This window comes from Vitis riparia, chromosome 6 (assembly GCF_004353265.1).
Source record: "Vitis riparia cultivar Riparia Gloire de Montpellier isolate 1030 chromosome 6, EGFV_Vit.rip_1.0, whole genome shotgun sequence".
NCBI classification, from domain to species: Eukaryota; Viridiplantae; Streptophyta; class Magnoliopsida; order Vitales; family Vitaceae; genus Vitis; species Vitis riparia.
In genome coordinates, this window is record NC_048436.1 from 2175984 (window position 1) to 2194521 (window position 18538).

General features: G+C 36.0%; 2 protein-coding genes across 2 annotated transcripts; one reads left to right on the forward strand and one right to left on the reverse strand.

Moving 5' to 3' along the window:
• Positions 1-5765: 5765 nt before the first annotated feature.
• On the forward strand, positions 5766-6829 carry LOC117916292. Its single transcript, XM_034832247.1, has 2 exons — positions 5766-5955; positions 6338-6829. The coding sequence occupies exons 1-2, from the start codon at positions 5766-5768 to the stop codon at positions 6700-6702; spliced, it is 555 nt and encodes a 184-aa protein (XP_034688138.1). The 3' UTR covers positions 6703-6829.
• A 2357-nt stretch (positions 6830-9186) lies between these two features.
• LOC117916600 (pleiotropic drug resistance protein 2-like) lies at positions 9187-16621 on the reverse strand. The gene is made up of 20 exons (XM_034832716.1): positions 16254-16621; positions 15961-16081; positions 15593-15681; positions 15415-15499; positions 14915-15205; positions 14735-14825; positions 13722-14622; positions 13450-13610; positions 13239-13342; positions 12905-13061; positions 12738-12818; positions 12416-12564; positions 11824-12153; positions 11442-11732; positions 11245-11328; positions 10688-10821; positions 10327-10554; positions 10051-10222; positions 9710-9964; positions 9187-9602 (listed from the first exon to the last, which is right to left on the reverse strand). Exons 1-20 carry the CDS (start codon positions 16619-16621, stop codon positions 9333-9335), a joined length of 4362 nt encoding a protein of 1453 aa, XP_034688607.1. The 3' UTR covers positions 9187-9332.
• Positions 16622-18538: the final 1917 nt, after the last annotated feature.

Consider the following 18538-nt stretch of genomic DNA (forward strand, 5'->3'; position numbering starts at 1 on the left):
TTTAGTTCCAAAATGAAAACCGATGTGATTCGATGAATTTGTTATGAAAAACCAAAGTCCAATAGGGTAACACCTAGAGGGGGGTTGAATGGTTCTATTTAAAAATTTTAATATTTGTATATTATAATTAACTTTTCCCTACAAGTAGTTAGGAATTATCAAATCTTTCCACAATAGGCAATGCAAACAAGATAATAAAGATTTGCAAAAAGATGCAAAAAAATTTACGTGAAAAACCCCCACACTAATTGTGGAGATAAAAAACCAAAAGGTCCAAGACCACGAATCTAAATCCACTATATGAGATCAAGTTGCACAGATTTATTTGACTGTTTTACTTTAAAGACTTACTTTCTAGTACTTACAACTTGATCCACGTTCGTGAAACAACAACCTCTTATTGCTCTAGTGAATACGTTTTAGCTTTGCTGAAGAGATGAAGGTCTTCAACCCAAGATTCAATGCTTGAATCATTCGAATGAGAGATCAGGAATGGTGTGACTCGTTAGTCTTTCTCTCAATGAGAGACTTGTTTGGAATCTTTCCAATCTCTACCCCTAGAAGGGTTATAGTAAGGTATTTATAGGCAAATATCCTGAAGAGGTTTGGTATCAATAGGTTTCCAAAATGAGATTTACGTGAAATTCTAAAAAATATCTTCCAAATCTTGGCAGAAAATTTATGAGTGCTTGAGCGCACTTAACCACAGCTTGAGCGGTGCTAAGTACTTGAGTGGTCCCAATGCTTGAGCACTACTGTCTGCTCAAGCATTCCCTGTTTCATTAAACTTTTATAAAAAATTAATTTTCATTAATTAAAAAGGTGTCGTTCATCTTTATACCTTATCGAAGCCTAACTTGTCACAAACCAAACCTTTTTAGATGTACCTGTAACTTCTCGGTTCGATGAACAACAACCCTTGATCTTCAATAGAGAGTAATTCACAATCTAAACGGACTTCTATGGCCACATATATATAATAATAATAATAATAATAAAACAAAACAAAATAAAATCGCAAACATATAAACAAGACTCAATGTTCTAACAATCTCTCATTTTGGAATTTTTGAGACAAAACAAAGTTACATAAACCCACCCAAATTCTCATAAAGGAGTTTACATAATACACATTAATGCTCAATAAAAAATAACTTAATGGAAAACATTTCACCATCTTGTAGTACTTATCTTCCAAACCTGTAACTTGCACACATACATAAAACTATACTCAAGGTAAAGCAATGTGTGAGATAAAATAATGTCAAGAAAGAAAGAAAAAGGATATTTGGAGATTTTTCTTGATGCATTGCAAATGCATGAAAGAATAACAAATTCCTATGGTGACACCAATGTACAAAGCAAAGCTCAAAAGGAATAGAGATGCATGCAAATCAACCAAATATTAACAAGATGATAAGTTATTCACAATCAATTCATGAATTTGGTTAATCCATCAAAGATTGTAGTACATTACCTCCTAATTAGAAAGATAACTTGTTTTGGTTATCAAGATGGTTTTTACATGGTGAGTGCACTAATGTGTATGATTACACATTAGACAGGACCTACATGAATCATGACATTAGCTTTTGAGTAGTTATGATTCATCAAATTATTATGTTACATGGATTCTCAATCTTGAGAGGATATTGAATTTATGCTAAAGTCAAAAGGAGACTTTAACCTACAAATGAGACCTTAAGGTGGTCCTATATTCCCTATGAATTGGGTAATTGTTGATGAAGGCTGGTGGCAATAAGTATTCTCAATAGAGGCATTGTGATATCTCATAGGATTGAGACGGTATATCCATTTGGATGATCCTAAGGACAAGTGATCGAGAAAACTATAGTTGTAGTAATTCTTTAAGTAAAATTTGATATATGTTCTTTATGAGCTAGAATATGTCAATTGATCAAATAATAAGAGGAGTTATAGCTCAAGAATTAGAGAGGTAATTTTGAAAGAATGATAACATATATATTATTAGATTATGGACATCAATTCATGGCCAGATTGCACACAATGATAGTATGTCATAGACCTAAAATTTGTCTCGTTGTAATATTATAAGATATTGAAGTGTAGTTGACTCTCTTTAGTGGACTGTTGAGTCAACTTCAAAATTTGATTATGCATGAATTAGTATTTTCATATGGGTCTTAATGGTCCCCGTTCGAATTCTTAATTTATGGTGGGACATTTGTTTAAGGGAATTATGGGTTTGCAATTCCTAAGTGTGCATAACGACGTTTTGGTAAAAAAGTAAGATTGCACTGGATCTTATGAATAGTTTTTCTAGATTAGTAATTGGAGCTTAATATGGTTAATTAATTAATTAGGACCTAAGTGAATTGGATTAAGTAACCCAACCCTATATTGAACTCAAGTCACTTAAGCCTATAAGGAAGCCCATATAAATCCCCTTAGGGGTTTAAGGCTTCATCTTTTGCATCCTTATCTTCCAGTAGCCTCCCTCTAGAGAAGACCACCCTTCTCTTGTACTAGAGATTCATGAAAAAAAGATTGAGTAGAAGATAATTGAGTATATAAGATCTATAACATCTATGGTTTACTTCATTGGATTTGAATCAATGTAAGAACATTCAAATTGTAAGTATGTCACTCAAAATCTCTAGATCTATGTTTTATTATACTTTTTATTGTCATATTTTTACGTTGTGTTAAATTTAGAGAGCTTAAAAATAAATTGCATGCACCCAACGAGATCTAAGGCTAGAGAACAAAGTAATTTGAAGTTCTCTGCACTTTTTTATTTTTAAAGAGAATTTTTAAACTATGTTTAATTTGTATAAAATTTTAAGAAAAAAAATGAAAGAAAAAAGAAATAAATAAATTTAGAGTCAAGAAGTTCCCTGCAGTTGTAGTGAACATGAAGTTAGTATCTAGATATATTTTCTTTTTTAAAAAAAGTGTTTTAATACTATTTTTGGTGATATTTTTATGAAAAAAGATTTTTTTGGAAGGTTCATGAATTACTTCAACGATCTTCTAAGGCCCGTTTGGTTATGTTTTTTCAAACATTAAAAAAAAAAAACTATTTTAAAGTTAATAAAAATAATGTTTAAAAACAAGTTTATTGTCAAACGAACTATATTTTTAAAAATTAGTGAAAAAAATTTTTACTTTTTTTTTAAAAAATTGTTCTCTATTTTACTTTATTTAAAAAAAAATTCTAAGAACAACTATCAAATAGTGTTAAAAAATTTTAAAAACAATTTTTTATTTTTAAAAACAAAAACCTATTTTTAAATCACACAACCAACACATGCTCCTAGATTTTTACCAAACATCTGGGCTTTGTTAGTTAATTGTTTTTAAAAATAATTTTATTATTCTTTAAAATAAAAAAACATATTTGACAATAAAAAAACTAGATAATAGTTTTATATTTTTAAAACAAACAAAATGTTTTAAAAAATATTTTTTTAGTTATCTAGTTATTTTCTTATGACATTTAAAAAAAAATATTATTAATAAAATTTATTTTTAAAATTTATCTAATAACAAATCAAATAAGTAAAAAAAACGTTTTAAGTTTTTAAACAAACTTTTATTTTATAAAATATTATTAAATAATTTTTAAAAATTATTCTCAAAAATTATTTTTTAAAAAACAATTGCCTGATACAACCCTGAAAATGACTTCAAGCATAAAGAAGGATTCCAGTCCTTCTCAAATTCACTGTAAAAAAATTGCCTGAACCAGAGAAAAATACATGCTAAAGCAAGAATTGGATAGCTCGGGTATATCATTTGCTGCACTGTTTGGGCAGGCCCAGTTTATCCTAAAGTCCACTAAAATTGGATGGGTTGGGATGGGGCCTTAAAATCTGGCTTGACTTTGGGCTAAATATAGGTTTGGATTAAGATGGGCGGAAACTGAACTTGACCTGAGCCCGTCTCATCTACAAGCATGATTTTGAATCCTAAGATCCTCTCAAACAGTCGAGGAAATTATTCATCTGATTGCAGATAAAAAAAATGGTAAGAGAATTATATAAGGAAGAAGAGAAGGCAATGTTGTATCCTAGTCACAGGCAGACTTATCATCGCTATAATGAAGAAGAGAAGTCAAATTTCTATTCAATGGATACTTCTCATCACATGATGCCCTTGGCTCCCATGGAAGTCTTCATACTGAAGGGGTTCCTCTGAAGACTAAGGGGAGTGCTGCAAGCAATGAACTTCCTGAAGGCTCTGAGGAATTCAAGCAGCAGGTGCATAACATGTTTCTTAAGTTTGTTAAACTGCTGAATCAGAACCCCGCTCAACGAAGAATATACACAGAGCAAGGAAAAACTAGTAATGTAACTTCACTATAACATATAGAAGCTTCGTGGATGTGAGAACAGATCAGATTCATTGTTCCTGCCATTCTTCAGTCATTCCATGCTCCTGGATGCTAACTATTAATCAAAGGGTCGGCCAGTGATGACTGTGATGGTTTGGATTTCTTGTTGAATTTACAGTTTTCATGTGCTTATTCATGATTGATTTCCATTGGACTGCTGGGAAAGTGGGAGAAAGAAGTGGTACAGAAAAAGGAAAAGAAGGGAAGAACAAGAATGCAGAGAAGTATATAGAGAGATCCATCCATCAGAAGAAGAAAAAGAGAAGGAAGACAGGTGGCAGAAGAAGTGGCAAGATGGTGATGGTGATGGTGTTGTGGCAGGTGACAATAGTGGGGTGGTAGTGTGTGGCAGTGTTGAGGACAACTGAGAAGAAAAGAACAACTCTCTGCACCATTCTAAAGAGAACTAAGAATTTTCTTTTCTGATTTTTTTCTTTGTATCAGTGATAATCTTGCCCAGCACCAGATAAAGGAAAATGATTTCATTGGCTGTTTTGGTCCTTAGTTATTTCAAAGGGTTAAAATATCACATGGATAGACTGAGGTAGCTTGATTGAAATGTAACGACAGTATTACCCTTTAAGCAATAGAATTGCAAGAGAAATATACTTTCAAGTCTGGACATGTAAAATTGATCATGCCCTTGAAGTGTTTCTCCTTAATTTTGATCAGAAGGTGAGAATATCTTTTGGAGCATTTGGATTGGAAATTAGGACCTTCTAGAGAGATCATTTTCATTACTAAGATGATATGTTGAACTTGATGATGAGTTCATATAAGTATTTAAGTACTTCTCTTTGGTAGAAGTATTTAAGTAGTTCCTGGAGAGACATTGTATCAGTGATTGCCAATTCCCGCCCTCTACTGGGACCTCTCTTTTTGGTTGACAGATGCTTCCAATTTTTCAAGCTAGGGTGTTTCAATAAATCAGAATCATTATTGCCTACCAAAAAAAAATTCAGAACCATTTTCTTCAGTTTTTGTGCAGGATTAGATAGATTTATTTTTTTATAGGCAGGATGGGATAGATTTATATTCCTAGGAGAGTGTTACTGCCTTGTGAAATAAAGCTTCATACATGAAGTACTGCACAAATGATTATCTAGAGATATGTTCTAACTAATTATTGACTTCTGATATTTTGAAGATCCTCATTCTTGCTTCCCCTACTTATTTAAGATGAAGTCACTCCTTCATTTGTCCACCATGCTATTGATTTTGGTTTTCATATATTCTTTTAATTGCTTACTTTATCTGCATGTTGTTTCGGCAACTCCAAAGAGTTCATGAATATAATAGGCTTGGTGATGCATGCCATCATGTCTCCCAAGGTTGGTCTCATAGTGCAGCACTTGGGTTTATTCAAAGCACTTTGTTTGCTGATGGGATGGACAGTGAAGTGACACCTAACAAGCCATGGGTTCACCAGGTATTGCCTGCTGCTGAGTCCTTGGCTCTGAAGGAGGATCTCATTATCTGGCCTCCTGTTGTCATTGTCCACAACAGTTCCATAGGAAACAGTGATCCAGATGAGCGGATGATTGTAACCATTGATATGCTTGTGACCATTCTAAGAGGTGAAGCCCCATTCCATAAAGAAATGCTTTATTTTCTCCTCAAATTTTTATGCTTAGATTTTCTTTCTCAGTTATTTTGAAATTCCTTTTGAGTTTCTGTCACTACCATTTCAGAATCAAATGATTCCCAACTTCTAACTCTGTCCTCTCGTAATGGTTTAATTCAATGAGAATAAATGAGAAATGGGTGCTTTTGGTTTATAAGTGGGGCTGGTGCACCTATAATTTGGTTGGAAACTTGGAGACAGATTTCTAACTATGACATACTTTTTTTTCCATGGCAGACTTCAAATTGTTGGGTCTTGTTGGTTACTTGCTTTTCGTTCTGCTTGATCTGTTGTTTTTCTTCTCCTGTTTCTCCCTTTTCACCCATCAATTGCAGATATGGGCTTTGATGGGGGAAAGACCAAAATATGCCCAGGGAAACCTGCAAATCAGAGTATCATGGTGGTGAGGTTCAATGCAACCTTTTCTGGGTTGCAAAAGGCAGAGAAACTACACAATATGTATGCTGAGAATCAACATGGGAGAGCTGAGTTCCAGCAGATCAATTTCAACAATGGCAAAACAAGCAGTTGCAGGGAAAATCGGAAGGCACAGGCAGACAAGGTGGAACATGTTTTATATGGCTACTTGGGAATTGCAGGTGACTTGGATAAACTTGATTTTGAGGCAAAGGAACGATGTGTGGTGAAAAGCAAGAAGGAGATCTGGGCCATTGCTGATGCCCCTCTTGTAAATGAATGAGTGGCCAGCACCTGTTTATATCCATGAGGTAACTGGCACGGGTTTCTGTTTTCTTGCTTTCTCAGGTTAGTGGAAAATCACAAATTCAGCTCATAACTCTGTTTCCTATGTAATTAGCACAAAGCTCATTATTGGATTTGAGCTGCCCTTTTCTGGTATTGTGTACTTGATGGCTATGATCCTAAGCAGACACAAGAATGCCCACCCAAAGTAGTGAAAATTGCTATGCCATGGCTACATGTTTCCACCCAAATCATGATGTGACCATTTGGTTTCGCTGTGACAGGTCTCATACGATTTCTCTATTTAGATTCAGATTACCTGTTTCTTATGAGTCTTCATCAACTACAAGAGTGTTATTGCCTATAATTTTCTTTGCAATATCACTAGAAGTATGCTTGGTTGGAAGCACCACCCCGAAAAATTTGTGAGACCTGACTCGTTCCAGGGAAAAAAGGTTTTCCCAGACCATTATGCATTAACCAATCTAGTAGAACTTCTGTTTTGAGCCTGATTGCATGTTAATATGCATTGACCTTATTAGATGCGTAATATCTTTGGAAATATAAGAACTAATCGTCCAATCTCATCTTTGGGATTGAATCCTTAATGCTGTAAGTGTTTTTGTTTGGGACTTGGTTCTATAAAAATGTGGTAGATGTGCACCATGAACCCCTTCTTGAATACACTAATTTAGTCTTCTTGAGCATGCTAATTTAGGTGCGTTCTTAGACAATGACACCATCTCAAAAAGGTGCTGAGAAGTATTTCAAGGTTAAATTTGTGGCTTGACTGTAGCTCACATGATTAAAGGCTCCCATTCGCTCAAGCCCAAAGTCTCCTAACTTATGATATGTGAAGAAATCCAATCTTGGGGTGGCATGGAAGGATGCACCCGTGTCAACAATCCAATCCATGCCTTGAATTATAATGTCATCATCAGAATTCAGAAGCAACATTATTGGTATTCTTGTCTTCATATTTGCCTTGGCAGTTCCCTTATTTTTCCTTACTTTTGCTCCTATTTCTATTAATAGACAAGAGTAGGGAAGGATACAAGATTGATTCAACCCATTTTGTTGGAAAAATTTCTCATTAAAGTCGATCAATCCATGAATCACTTTGATCCTTGGTCTCAGGGACAATCAATCAAGCTTAGAGATGAACAGTCGCTCTTACACTGGATCGATTGAACATTAAGCAAATTTGAAATTTAAGATGTTTGACAACCCCCTTAGGCTTGCAACAATATTTTATCCCAAAATCATATTTTCCACATATCCCATAACCTCAATGCTTTTACCATTGGCAAACACGAAGAAGAAGAGGAAGACCCAACCCAGATGAGCAAAGACCACAGGCACACGGAAGTCATGATCAAACCCCAAGTTTTCCTTTAGGAATTCATTCACTGGCATTGGGTCACGTCCTGGTATTTCAAGCGGACTCGTCTTGTCAGCCACTTGAGATGCGATGACGCAATAGATTGTCCAAGAAACAGGGGAAGCCTAGTAGTACCACCTCCACCACACTGGGATTAGCTGCAAACATGAAATTACTTTCAAGATAACTCCTACTAACTACAACATCGATAATGTCATGAGTTAGAGAGAACACATACCGACCAGGGGATGAGGAAACCAGAGAACGAGTTCCAGAAACTGACGACAAAGGAACTAACAATAGCAGCAATTTGATGGCCCGGAGTGAGAGCAACCACCATCATCCCATACATTAAGAAGTAGGTAAACCACATGAATATGAAGTAATAAAAATACAAGAACTTGTCCGCTTGCCAGTGGAATTGGGGAAGTGAAGATCCTTTGACCCTGGTGCAGGAGTCCTTAGTTCATTAATAAGCTCCTGATTTCTCCTGAACAGTACAAAGAAAAAGGAAAATCAAGAATACAATTGGCACAAAGACATAAGACATCAGGGAAGACAAGAAAACACACACACCCCACCCCCCAGGAAGTTTCCATATTTTTCTCATGAGGCCTTTCATGCTACACAGCCCAAAGTTCCTAACAACATGTGAGTCTATGTTGAACTATCCTTCTAAGTGTTATCTAGATTTCAAACAGCATTAGGAGTGGATCTTGCTCTTGGAAGTTAGGTGACTAGTGACGCCTTAGGTGGTATTTGTTTCCTCACTTCGTCAAGACCTGGTCCTGCATGTATAGAATTGATACTAGTCCCCTCACAGATGGGGATCCAGGCATGAAAAGGAAAACACAAGCAATATGGCTGCGAAAATGAGCTAGCCAAATCCCACAAACAGATTATAAATTAATTGGAAAACCTCTTCAGATGTCCTTCCATTACTATTCTGAAGCAAGGAGGTTCTCCGTGAGAAACACTGTTTTAATAAAGCATTCTTTTGTAATTGATTATACAAAGTAATTATACAAACTTTGTTATGGTAAATCGATAAGAAAGAATAATTATACCTACTGATAACAAAATGAAAATCAGAGCTGAGCAAACTTACAAAGAAAAGTGAAGGGGAAAAGAAGAAGAAACACTTCTGTTCTCTCTATTAACTATAATATTCTACAAACACTTTCCTGTTCTCTCTATTAACTATGATGTTCTACACTTTCTGTCCTGACTAAAGGATTCAAGTTTCTCTATCTCCTCTGGAAGTTAATGAACTTGATGCCATAGGCAAACACGATGAAGAAGAGGAAGACCCAACCCACATGAGCAAAGACTACAGGTACAAGGAAGTCATGATCAAGACCCAATTCGTCTTTGATGAATTCATTCACTGGCCTTGGACTCCTTCCAGTTATTTCAACTTCAGATGTCATGTCACCCAGTTGAGATGCGAAAATGCCGTAGATTGTCCAAGCAACTGGAGAAGCCCAGTAGTACCATCTCCACCATATTGGGATTAGCTGCAAACATGAAATGCTTTCAAGGTTAAGTGACATTCATAGTGACTAAAATGACCCCTGCTAAAATGACATCATCATTAATGTCATGAGTTAGTGAGGAAACATACCGGCCTGGGGATGAGGAAACCAGAGAACAAGTTCCAGAAATTTAAGAAGAAGGAACTAACAATGGCAGCTATTTGATGGCCGGGAGTGAGAGCAGTGACCATCATCCCATACATGGAGAAGTACGTAAAGCTCATGAATATGAAGTAGTAGAAATAGAAAAACTTGTCCACTTTCCAATGGAACCCAATCATGGAGTAAAGAAGAAGAGCATAAACCAACGTTTGAACTGCAACATATATTGTCTCTATGGCCACCTGCACCAGAAAAGATGCATATGAATCATATATACCAAAGACCTTCATACATAAATACACGGCAACTGAACTATTTTGCCTCCCACCTGAGCAAATGCATTGGGCAACTCGGAGTACATTCCTGCTGCCCTTTCACGGTAGAACACTGTCCTCTCAACTGCTACAACAGGTTGCACCGCAAAAGCATTTGAAGCCCCGAGGAAAATTATAGCAGAATAGGTGGCTCCCAGTAGATTGATCAGGTCTTGTTGTTTGTGTCTGTTGAGGAAATAGTTCGTAAACTTCATTAACCACATCCAAGGAAGTAAATTAGTAGAAAGCAAAAAGGAATGTAGTTCAAAATTAATTAATTCTAGGCTTACATCTGATCTCCTTTGCTCCAGAAGATGACACCGAATAAAACACCAATGACAATCGTCATGAAGAAGCGGATAGCATTATACTCAGAGTTCCTCCAGTAAGAGTAGTGCTGCTTCCAGAAACAAGCCTTGCATTGGGTTATAAAGGATTGGGAGTATTGGGTGGGGAAGTAAAGATCTTTTGACCCTGGTTCTGGAGTGCTTAGTTCATTAATAAGATCCTGATTTCTCCTGAAAAAGATGAAAAAGGAAAATTGATGGAACAATCAGTGTAGAGACATCCACATACAAAAAGGGGGCTGGAAGAGAGATTGATTGCCAAAAATAAGCAGGACGGAAGGTCTCAATTTTGTTTATTACTGACCGATAAAGAGCAGAGTTGGCATAAACTTCTGCAAAATCAATGTCAAGTTGAGCCTCAACTGCCGAAGTGCTGACCTCTAGCATCCAGGTAGCTGGATTGTAACCCTCTTTGATCTTGGTAACCCCTGGAACAGACTGCAAGAGGTTTCAGGAATTAGTTTAAGTTAGATACCTGATATTTAGACTCTACAGATCAAGTTCTTTGCTTTGAAAACCTTCATTACTTAGGCAAAATACTTGCTGGTTTATACGTTTTCAATCAAAGCCAAAATTTCAGGATTTTTTGTAGTGAAAATAGAAGAGAATGGAGGTTAGAACAGATAAAGAAACTTCATGCAAACTATCAAAAAATTTCAGTTGTATGGAAATTAACCATCAGAAACTTAGACACAGAAAGAGTGCTCTTTTTCTATTCCATTATTTTTTTTCCCCATTTTCTGAAGTGAGAACCATTTGGGACTAGAAAATTGGATTTACCTACATCAGAATTTAGAAATGAGGCATGGTTGTAGCGGGATTGGGTTGGAATAAACCACATAAAGAAAAAGGGAAACGAACCTCAAAATATTCAACAAGCATGTGGGACTGGCGACCAAGAGGTCCGGCGTAAATCACTTGTCCTCCTCTCTTCATCAACAGAAGCTGTGAAAATAAAAAATGATATGATGGTGCAATACAGGACATGGAATAATCATGATTATAGGAAGAAATGCAGCAAGCTTATAAGAAGAAACCACTATAAAATTGAAACATACCTCATCAAATGCTTCAAAAATATCAATGCTTGGTTGATGAATTGTACATACAACAGTTCGCCCGGTATCCACTGTATTCCTTACAGTACGCATTGCGATTGCAGCAGCTCTAGCATCAAGGCCTGATGTGGGCTCATCCATAAATATGATGGAGGGATTAGCAACCAACTCTACAGCTATGGTGAGCCTCTTCCTCTGTTCTGTTGAAAGACCATCTACTCCAGGAAGTCCAACTAGAGCATGCCTCAATGGATGGAGCTCGACCAAATCCATAACTTCTTCAACAAACATCTACAAGAAGAAAGAAAATCATGTTCACTACACTGTCCATCAACATAATCTTTAAAACATATGGTGTAATTCCAGTGAATAAGCAGCATACCTTTCGTGTTGAATCCTTTACATCCGACGAAAGACGGAGCCAGGCAGAGTACAAGAGAGATTCATAAACCGTCACATATGGTGAGTGGATGTCGTTCTGTTCACAGTAACCGCTGACCCGAGCAAATGTGGCTTGGTTCCTTGGGTAACCAGAAATGCTTATGCTCCCTTCAATGTACCCACCAGTCTTCCTTCCTGCTAACACATCCATCAAAGTGGTCTTCCCAGCACCACTCACACCAACTAGTGCTGTTAGAATCCCAGGCCTGAAAGCTCCACTAACATCACGTAGCAGTTGCAGCCTGTCCTCTTCACCTTGGCTCTTCATTTCCTGATAAGGAACCGAAATTCGTCAATAGAAGTTATCGTATAACATCAAATATCTACATTGATTTCATAAAACTTTAAAAGTATCTGTAGCAAGCTCTCAAAACTGAAACATATTGCTTAATTATTCAACCAAAATAACAACACCATACAAGTTTAATTGGCATTTCATCTCTTGTTCTTCAAACTTTCCCTCAAAATAAAGAAGAGATGAGATGTTGTCACATTGGTATTTTAGATATAAAGTGATGGAAAACATGACTTACAGCAGGCATATCCACATAGTAATTCACATGGTTGAATGCAAGCGAAAGGGGCTGGAAGGGCAGAACCATTCCTTTTCTAGATTCATTGTTTGCAGCACCAATAGCTGAGCTGGAACCCGCTTGAGCATTTCTCACAGCCATATCAATACCTGTAATTGGGGATGCAACATTAGGCGAGCAATATTGGTCTTAAAGATGATGTTTATTTGATTACTTTTAAGTCAAATGTGCACTTTGGCAAATGTATCATACAGAGTGAAGCAAGAAAATAGGGAAAGCAACCAAGTTGAGGTCTACAAGAGACAGGAGTAGGACAACCAACCTTCATTATTGGATGTCAATTGCCTCCTACTGTTGTCATCAGGGTTGTCCTCCAGAAGTAGAGATTTAGTATCTCCAGGAGCTGGAATTGAATTTGGGAAAAGAATCAACACATGAATCTCAATCCCATAAAATAAACCAATTAATAAATGAAAGGTATTGACTTACAATTGAAAAACGATAGCGCTGCAATGAAAAGAACGTTGAAAAGGAGAGAAAATGCAAAAAGCGCTCCAATACAAATCCAATACCAATGTTCCTCTGAAAATAGACCTTTTTCCTTAAGAAGTGTTACTCCAACTGAATCAGTGGAATTGGTGACAGACTGTGCAAAAGAAATATAAAGGTATTATTAAGCTTATATGATGGCTCTGGCTATGAAATTAACAGACCAATGTAGTTATATATGTAGGATGTGCATGGCAGAAAACCCACAAAAGAAATGGTCAAAATTCAATGCAGTTCATAAGTAGATTTCTTTTCTACAGATGGGACTTCTTACATTGTTCCATCTCTCATCAAGAAATTCATTGATGGCAATTGCATTTTGTCCATACATCATGGGTGAAGCATAGTAGCCCCATATCATCCATGGCTCAATATCAACTGCGAACCGAGAAGGAAATGGTTATATTTAAGTACAAGATTACTATGTGCAGTGTCTTAGTTGAACAATAAGAAGTTTAACAATAAAAAGCAAATGAATTTCTCACCTCTGGCCACCACATAACCTCCAAGCACAAAAACAATGAGCAAGGTAAAGCTACCAAGTACGTTTGCAACAACTGGTCTCCTTCCAGCAGCTGCGATGAAACGGAAGAGAGAGAGAGCCATTTGATGAACACCAAACAAAGCTAAGAACTGTTTGAAGAACCTGAAAATGTTGTAGATATGTCAATAAATGAAACTCCCACTTGTGAGACTATGAGAGTCCAGTGAACATTAAACCAACATACTGAAAAGCAAGGAAAAAGTCCACATTTACCTACTGGCAGCAGGAGCAAATCCAATGGTGTAATATGTAAGAACAATCCAAATCCCAGATTCTATAAGGGAGACAGGAATTCGGAGGACCCAAATTGGCATGGCAAAAGCCCATGCAGGGTAGAACAATAAATCCCGTTGTTTATAGAACACAGGAAGCCTGAATACTGTCATTGAAAGCTCTTGCATCCCATTAAACATCACATTAATGAGACTGAAAAACAGTGCTCCCCAAAATTTTAGTGCATCTTCTAATTGACCAGATTTCATTTCTGTTCTCAAGAACACAGTCATGGCTATTGTTCCCATGATTAATAACTGGGTAGCCTTGAATATGTATACAAAAGAACTCCGCTTCATCAGCAGCCATTCCCTTGAAAAACATGCTCTGAAGAGTTCCCAGTTGGATATACCATACTTTTCCTTCACCAGAGCCGCAGGATGGGCTTTGGATTTGTCATAAGGAACCCCAATATCTTCCAAAATCTGCTGGCCAACATGGAAAGAGTCGAAGCTCCGTGCAAACTCAGGTACTGAGATATACCTGTAAGGTTGGTTCTTTCTAAACCAGTATTGTTCTTGCTCCTTCTTGGAAGTTACTTCTTGCAGAAAGTCCGCAACCCCTTTCCTGTCTGGCAATCTAAATCCCATGTGCTCAAAGAATTCAAGAACATTCTCTCGTGGGCCTTGGTATACAATCTTACCTTCTGAAAGAAGAATAATGTCATCAAAAAGATCATATGTTTCTGGTGGAGGTTGCAAGAGAGAGATGACCATGGTTATGTCCATAATATGGACCATCTGCTTCAGGAACTTGACAATCTGAAAGGTTGTGGAACTGTCCAGCCCTGTTGATATTTCGTCCATGAAAAATGCTTTTGCTGGTCCGACTAACATTTCACCTGCATTCGATATAATTCATTCCAGTTAGAAAATTGGAGTGGTTATCAGAATTGAGTATTATACATTCCTTCACAAAAATTCTCTAACATAACTATTCATAACCACACATACCGGTGGTAACACGCTTCTTTTGTCCACCAGAAATGCCCCTTCTCATCTCATCTCCCACCATAATATCAGCACAAATATCCAGCCCAAGTATCTGATGGAAAATCAGAAGATGCTCGGATTGTCAGACTGCTTGTTAAATGAGTGAATAAAGATGCAAGCTCAGAACAGAGGGTAATAAACCTTGAGAACATAATCTGTCATCAAACTGGTTTCTTGGCCAGCCATGGCTGTGGCCTTCATGAATGCATCAAACTCAGGATCTGGTTTTATACCTGCTTCTTTCTCCCGTCTTGACAACTCCACTAGCATTTCATACCTGGTTCCAACTCCCAAGCAACGTCCTGAGAAATTCAATGTCTCACGGACTGTCATCTCCCCATGGTGAAGATCATGCTGGCTGATATAAGCACATGTTCTCTGAGGGACGAATTCGCTGAATTCATGACCACAATAGGTTATTTTCCCAGTCATCTGTCCATAAAATAATTATTAGTATGCAGAAATGAAAGCCATACTCCATTTGATTCTTCACTTGTCCTAGCTGAAGTGAGTTTTTCATTTTCCAAAGATCAAAATGATTCAAGTTTAATTTCATTTTTCCTCCATTTTGTCAGCAACCGTACACAAGGTGAGATGACATATCAAACACAAAAACTCAAGGGGAGAGAGGATGGACAAACCCTTAGATCATCATCTTGTTCCCTTGAAAGCGCTTTTAGAAAAGTTGTTTTTCCAGAGGCAGGAGGCCCAAGAAGCAGAGTCATCCTGAAGAACAATAAATCAATAGATGAATCACATGAAGTAACCTCGGAGACAAAAATTGAACACCATGCTAGTGTTTCTGAAACATGAACTCACCTTGATGGCCTTATAATTCCGCTCACGTTCTGGAGTATCTTGACTACCCTTTTTTTCGATGGAGAAAGCCCAATCATTCCCATTACTCCCTATTCTCATTCATTTCAAGGAGAAAATAATTCTCAGATATTACTGCTGAAAAGCTAAGGAAGGTGAGAGAGGAAGAAAACATTGACATAGGAAAAAGAAAAAGCAGGGGAAAGAAAATATTTCTCCTAATATCATAAAATTAGGGATCATAAGCACTAATTTCCACTGCTTTTACTCTTGTGAAAAGAAAATTATAACTTATTTTCTACTCGGAAGAAAATCTCAACACTAATTAACAGGAAAGGAGAGCAAATGAAGAGACAAAAGAAAGAAAATACCTCAACGGCATTCAACGTAGAATTGAGCAGAGTTGGAATAGCTCTAGTGCCAACATATCCATCTCCTTCAATTGACAAATCCTGGAATCTCACTTCTATCTTAGGAATCTCAATCCCTACCCTGTTTCCATAAAATTCAACAATCAACAAAGCCTCCAAACACTCAAATAAATCATTAAACAAACTTTTTGGCTACCGAGAAAATACGAAAATTGAAAGCTTTTTCCTCCATGTTTTTCCGCAATAGCCAAGGAACCATTGGAAACGGAGAAAAGGAGAAAGAAGAAGCAGACCTATCGGTTCTGTCCCTGACACTCCTGAGAAACCTCTCGTTATCATCCTCAACGACTTTCAAGATACTCTCCATCAACTGCTTCTTATCTTGGGCTCCAAGATGAGTGACATCAACTTCATTCTGAACAATTCTTCCATTGCTCATCACCTGCTTCAGCATCCCCTTCCTCATCCGATCGTAGGTCGGTAACCTCTCAATCGCGGCCCATTTCAGCTTCTCCTCGTCGTCGGCCACCTGCCGACCGCTCCTCTGAAACTCATCCGGCGCATTCGACACCTCCCTTATACTCGCCGACCGCCAGCTCCGGCTACTGCTAGCCATGCTTCCCGACCGCGGGAGGTCGTCCCCTGCCAATGCTGCCGCCATTGCTTGCATCTCAGAAAACCAGAGCGGAGACGAAGCTAAAGGAGCTTTCAGTACATGCATGAAGTTCACCCTCGATTTTCCAAAAATAAAAAAATAAAATTCTCTAAAAATATTTTAGGAAAATCAAAACCAAAATGTAAAATTTGCTCTCAATTTTCCAAAAATAAAATATTTCCTTGTAAAAACTTTTTAGGAAAATAAAAACCAAATGAAAAATTTGCCAAAAAAAAAGGAAAGAAAAATCCCTTGTATTTTTTTTAAGAAAATAAAACCTGGAAAATTTGGTCCATCTATAAATTAAATTTTTTTTAAAAGAAAAAATCTTATTTAATATTATTCTTGTTGATTCAATATTTTCGCTTTTTATACTTACTTTTTATGTTTGAATTAACTAAATCATAAAAAATAATATTTGTTTAGTTCCTATTAATTATTTATATTTTTACTAGGAAGTAAAAGTATAATATAAGTTCATTAAAATCTAACCATTAAACTAGTAGTGATTTAGTGATTTATTATATGAAATATAAGTTTTAAATAAAAAACCTTACTTTTAATTATCTTATATTTAATTATTTAAAAAAGAAAAAAATAAAGGTATTGATTTCATATCTGTGAAAATCTTAATCTCCATTTTTGTTAATACTTAGAAAATTCTCCATTTTTAGATGTAAGTATAAAAAAAATGAGACTATAAGACTATGTTTGGTTCCCAAAAAATTTAAGGGAAAATGAAGGGAAAGAAAATACAAATGAATAGTAGAAGGAAAGAAAAAATAAAAATAGATTCAAAGTAGATAATTTTTTTTTTTTGTTACTTCAAACTCATTTTATTTATTTTAACTCATCAATATAAAGATTAAAAATATATAAGTTTTTAATTAATTTTAATTATATTTGATTTTCTTTTATATTTTTTATATGATAACCAAACATGAAAAAATCATTTTTTTTTTACATTTTTTTATTTTCTTAGTGTTTTTTGGAAACCAAACATAACCTAAAATATAAATAAATGATATCAAGTTATAAAACAATCAAACTTAAAAGGGCACACCTTTGTCATTTAAAAAATATTCATAACAAAAATTATTTCTTATTGATATGGTAAGATCTCAAAAAATAAATAAACATACCTAATGGTAAATTAATAGAAATAATTCTATTGATATATATTATTGACAAGTGACAAATAGCCGTTTCTTTCTATTGATATTGTTTCTAAATATGAACCTGTTTCTATTGATACTGTTTCTAAAGATGAAATTGGGTGGACATTGCTAGGGATGGCAACGAGGCGGGTTTTTTCGGGTACCCGCCCTACCCTGCCCATAATGGGACGGGGTTAAAATTTATTAAACGGGTTTTGGACGAGTATGAGAATTTTTTTTAAAACCCGGGGTGGGTTCGGGTATTGCCCCATCCCGCCCCGTCCCGCCCCGCCCCGTCCCGTTTACATATAAAATTAAATTTAAAATTTTATTTTATTTTATTTTAAAATTAATTTAATTTAAATTTTAATTTTACTATTTTTAATATATAGATAATAATAAAAATTTTAATAAAATAAGTTATAAAAAATATAATAATTTTATTATTTATAAAATATATTTATTTTAATGTAATTAAAATTTTTAAAAGTAATTTAAAAAAAAAAAAAAAAAGCTAAATAGGACGGGGTTGGGATGGGGGCGACCCGTCCCGAATCCGCCCCGTTGCCATCCCTAGACATCGCTGTCAACGCGGTAAGCTCAAAATTGAGCCATTTTCCTACTTCTGTTAGGGGATTCGAACCCTCAACTATCAGTAGTACTGCAACAGTCTTGTGTGTTTTGGTATATAAACCAAACCTGAATTCAGATTTTACTATGATTTTAAAAATCAAACCGGAAATAGGGTGAATCAGGATCGGATCGG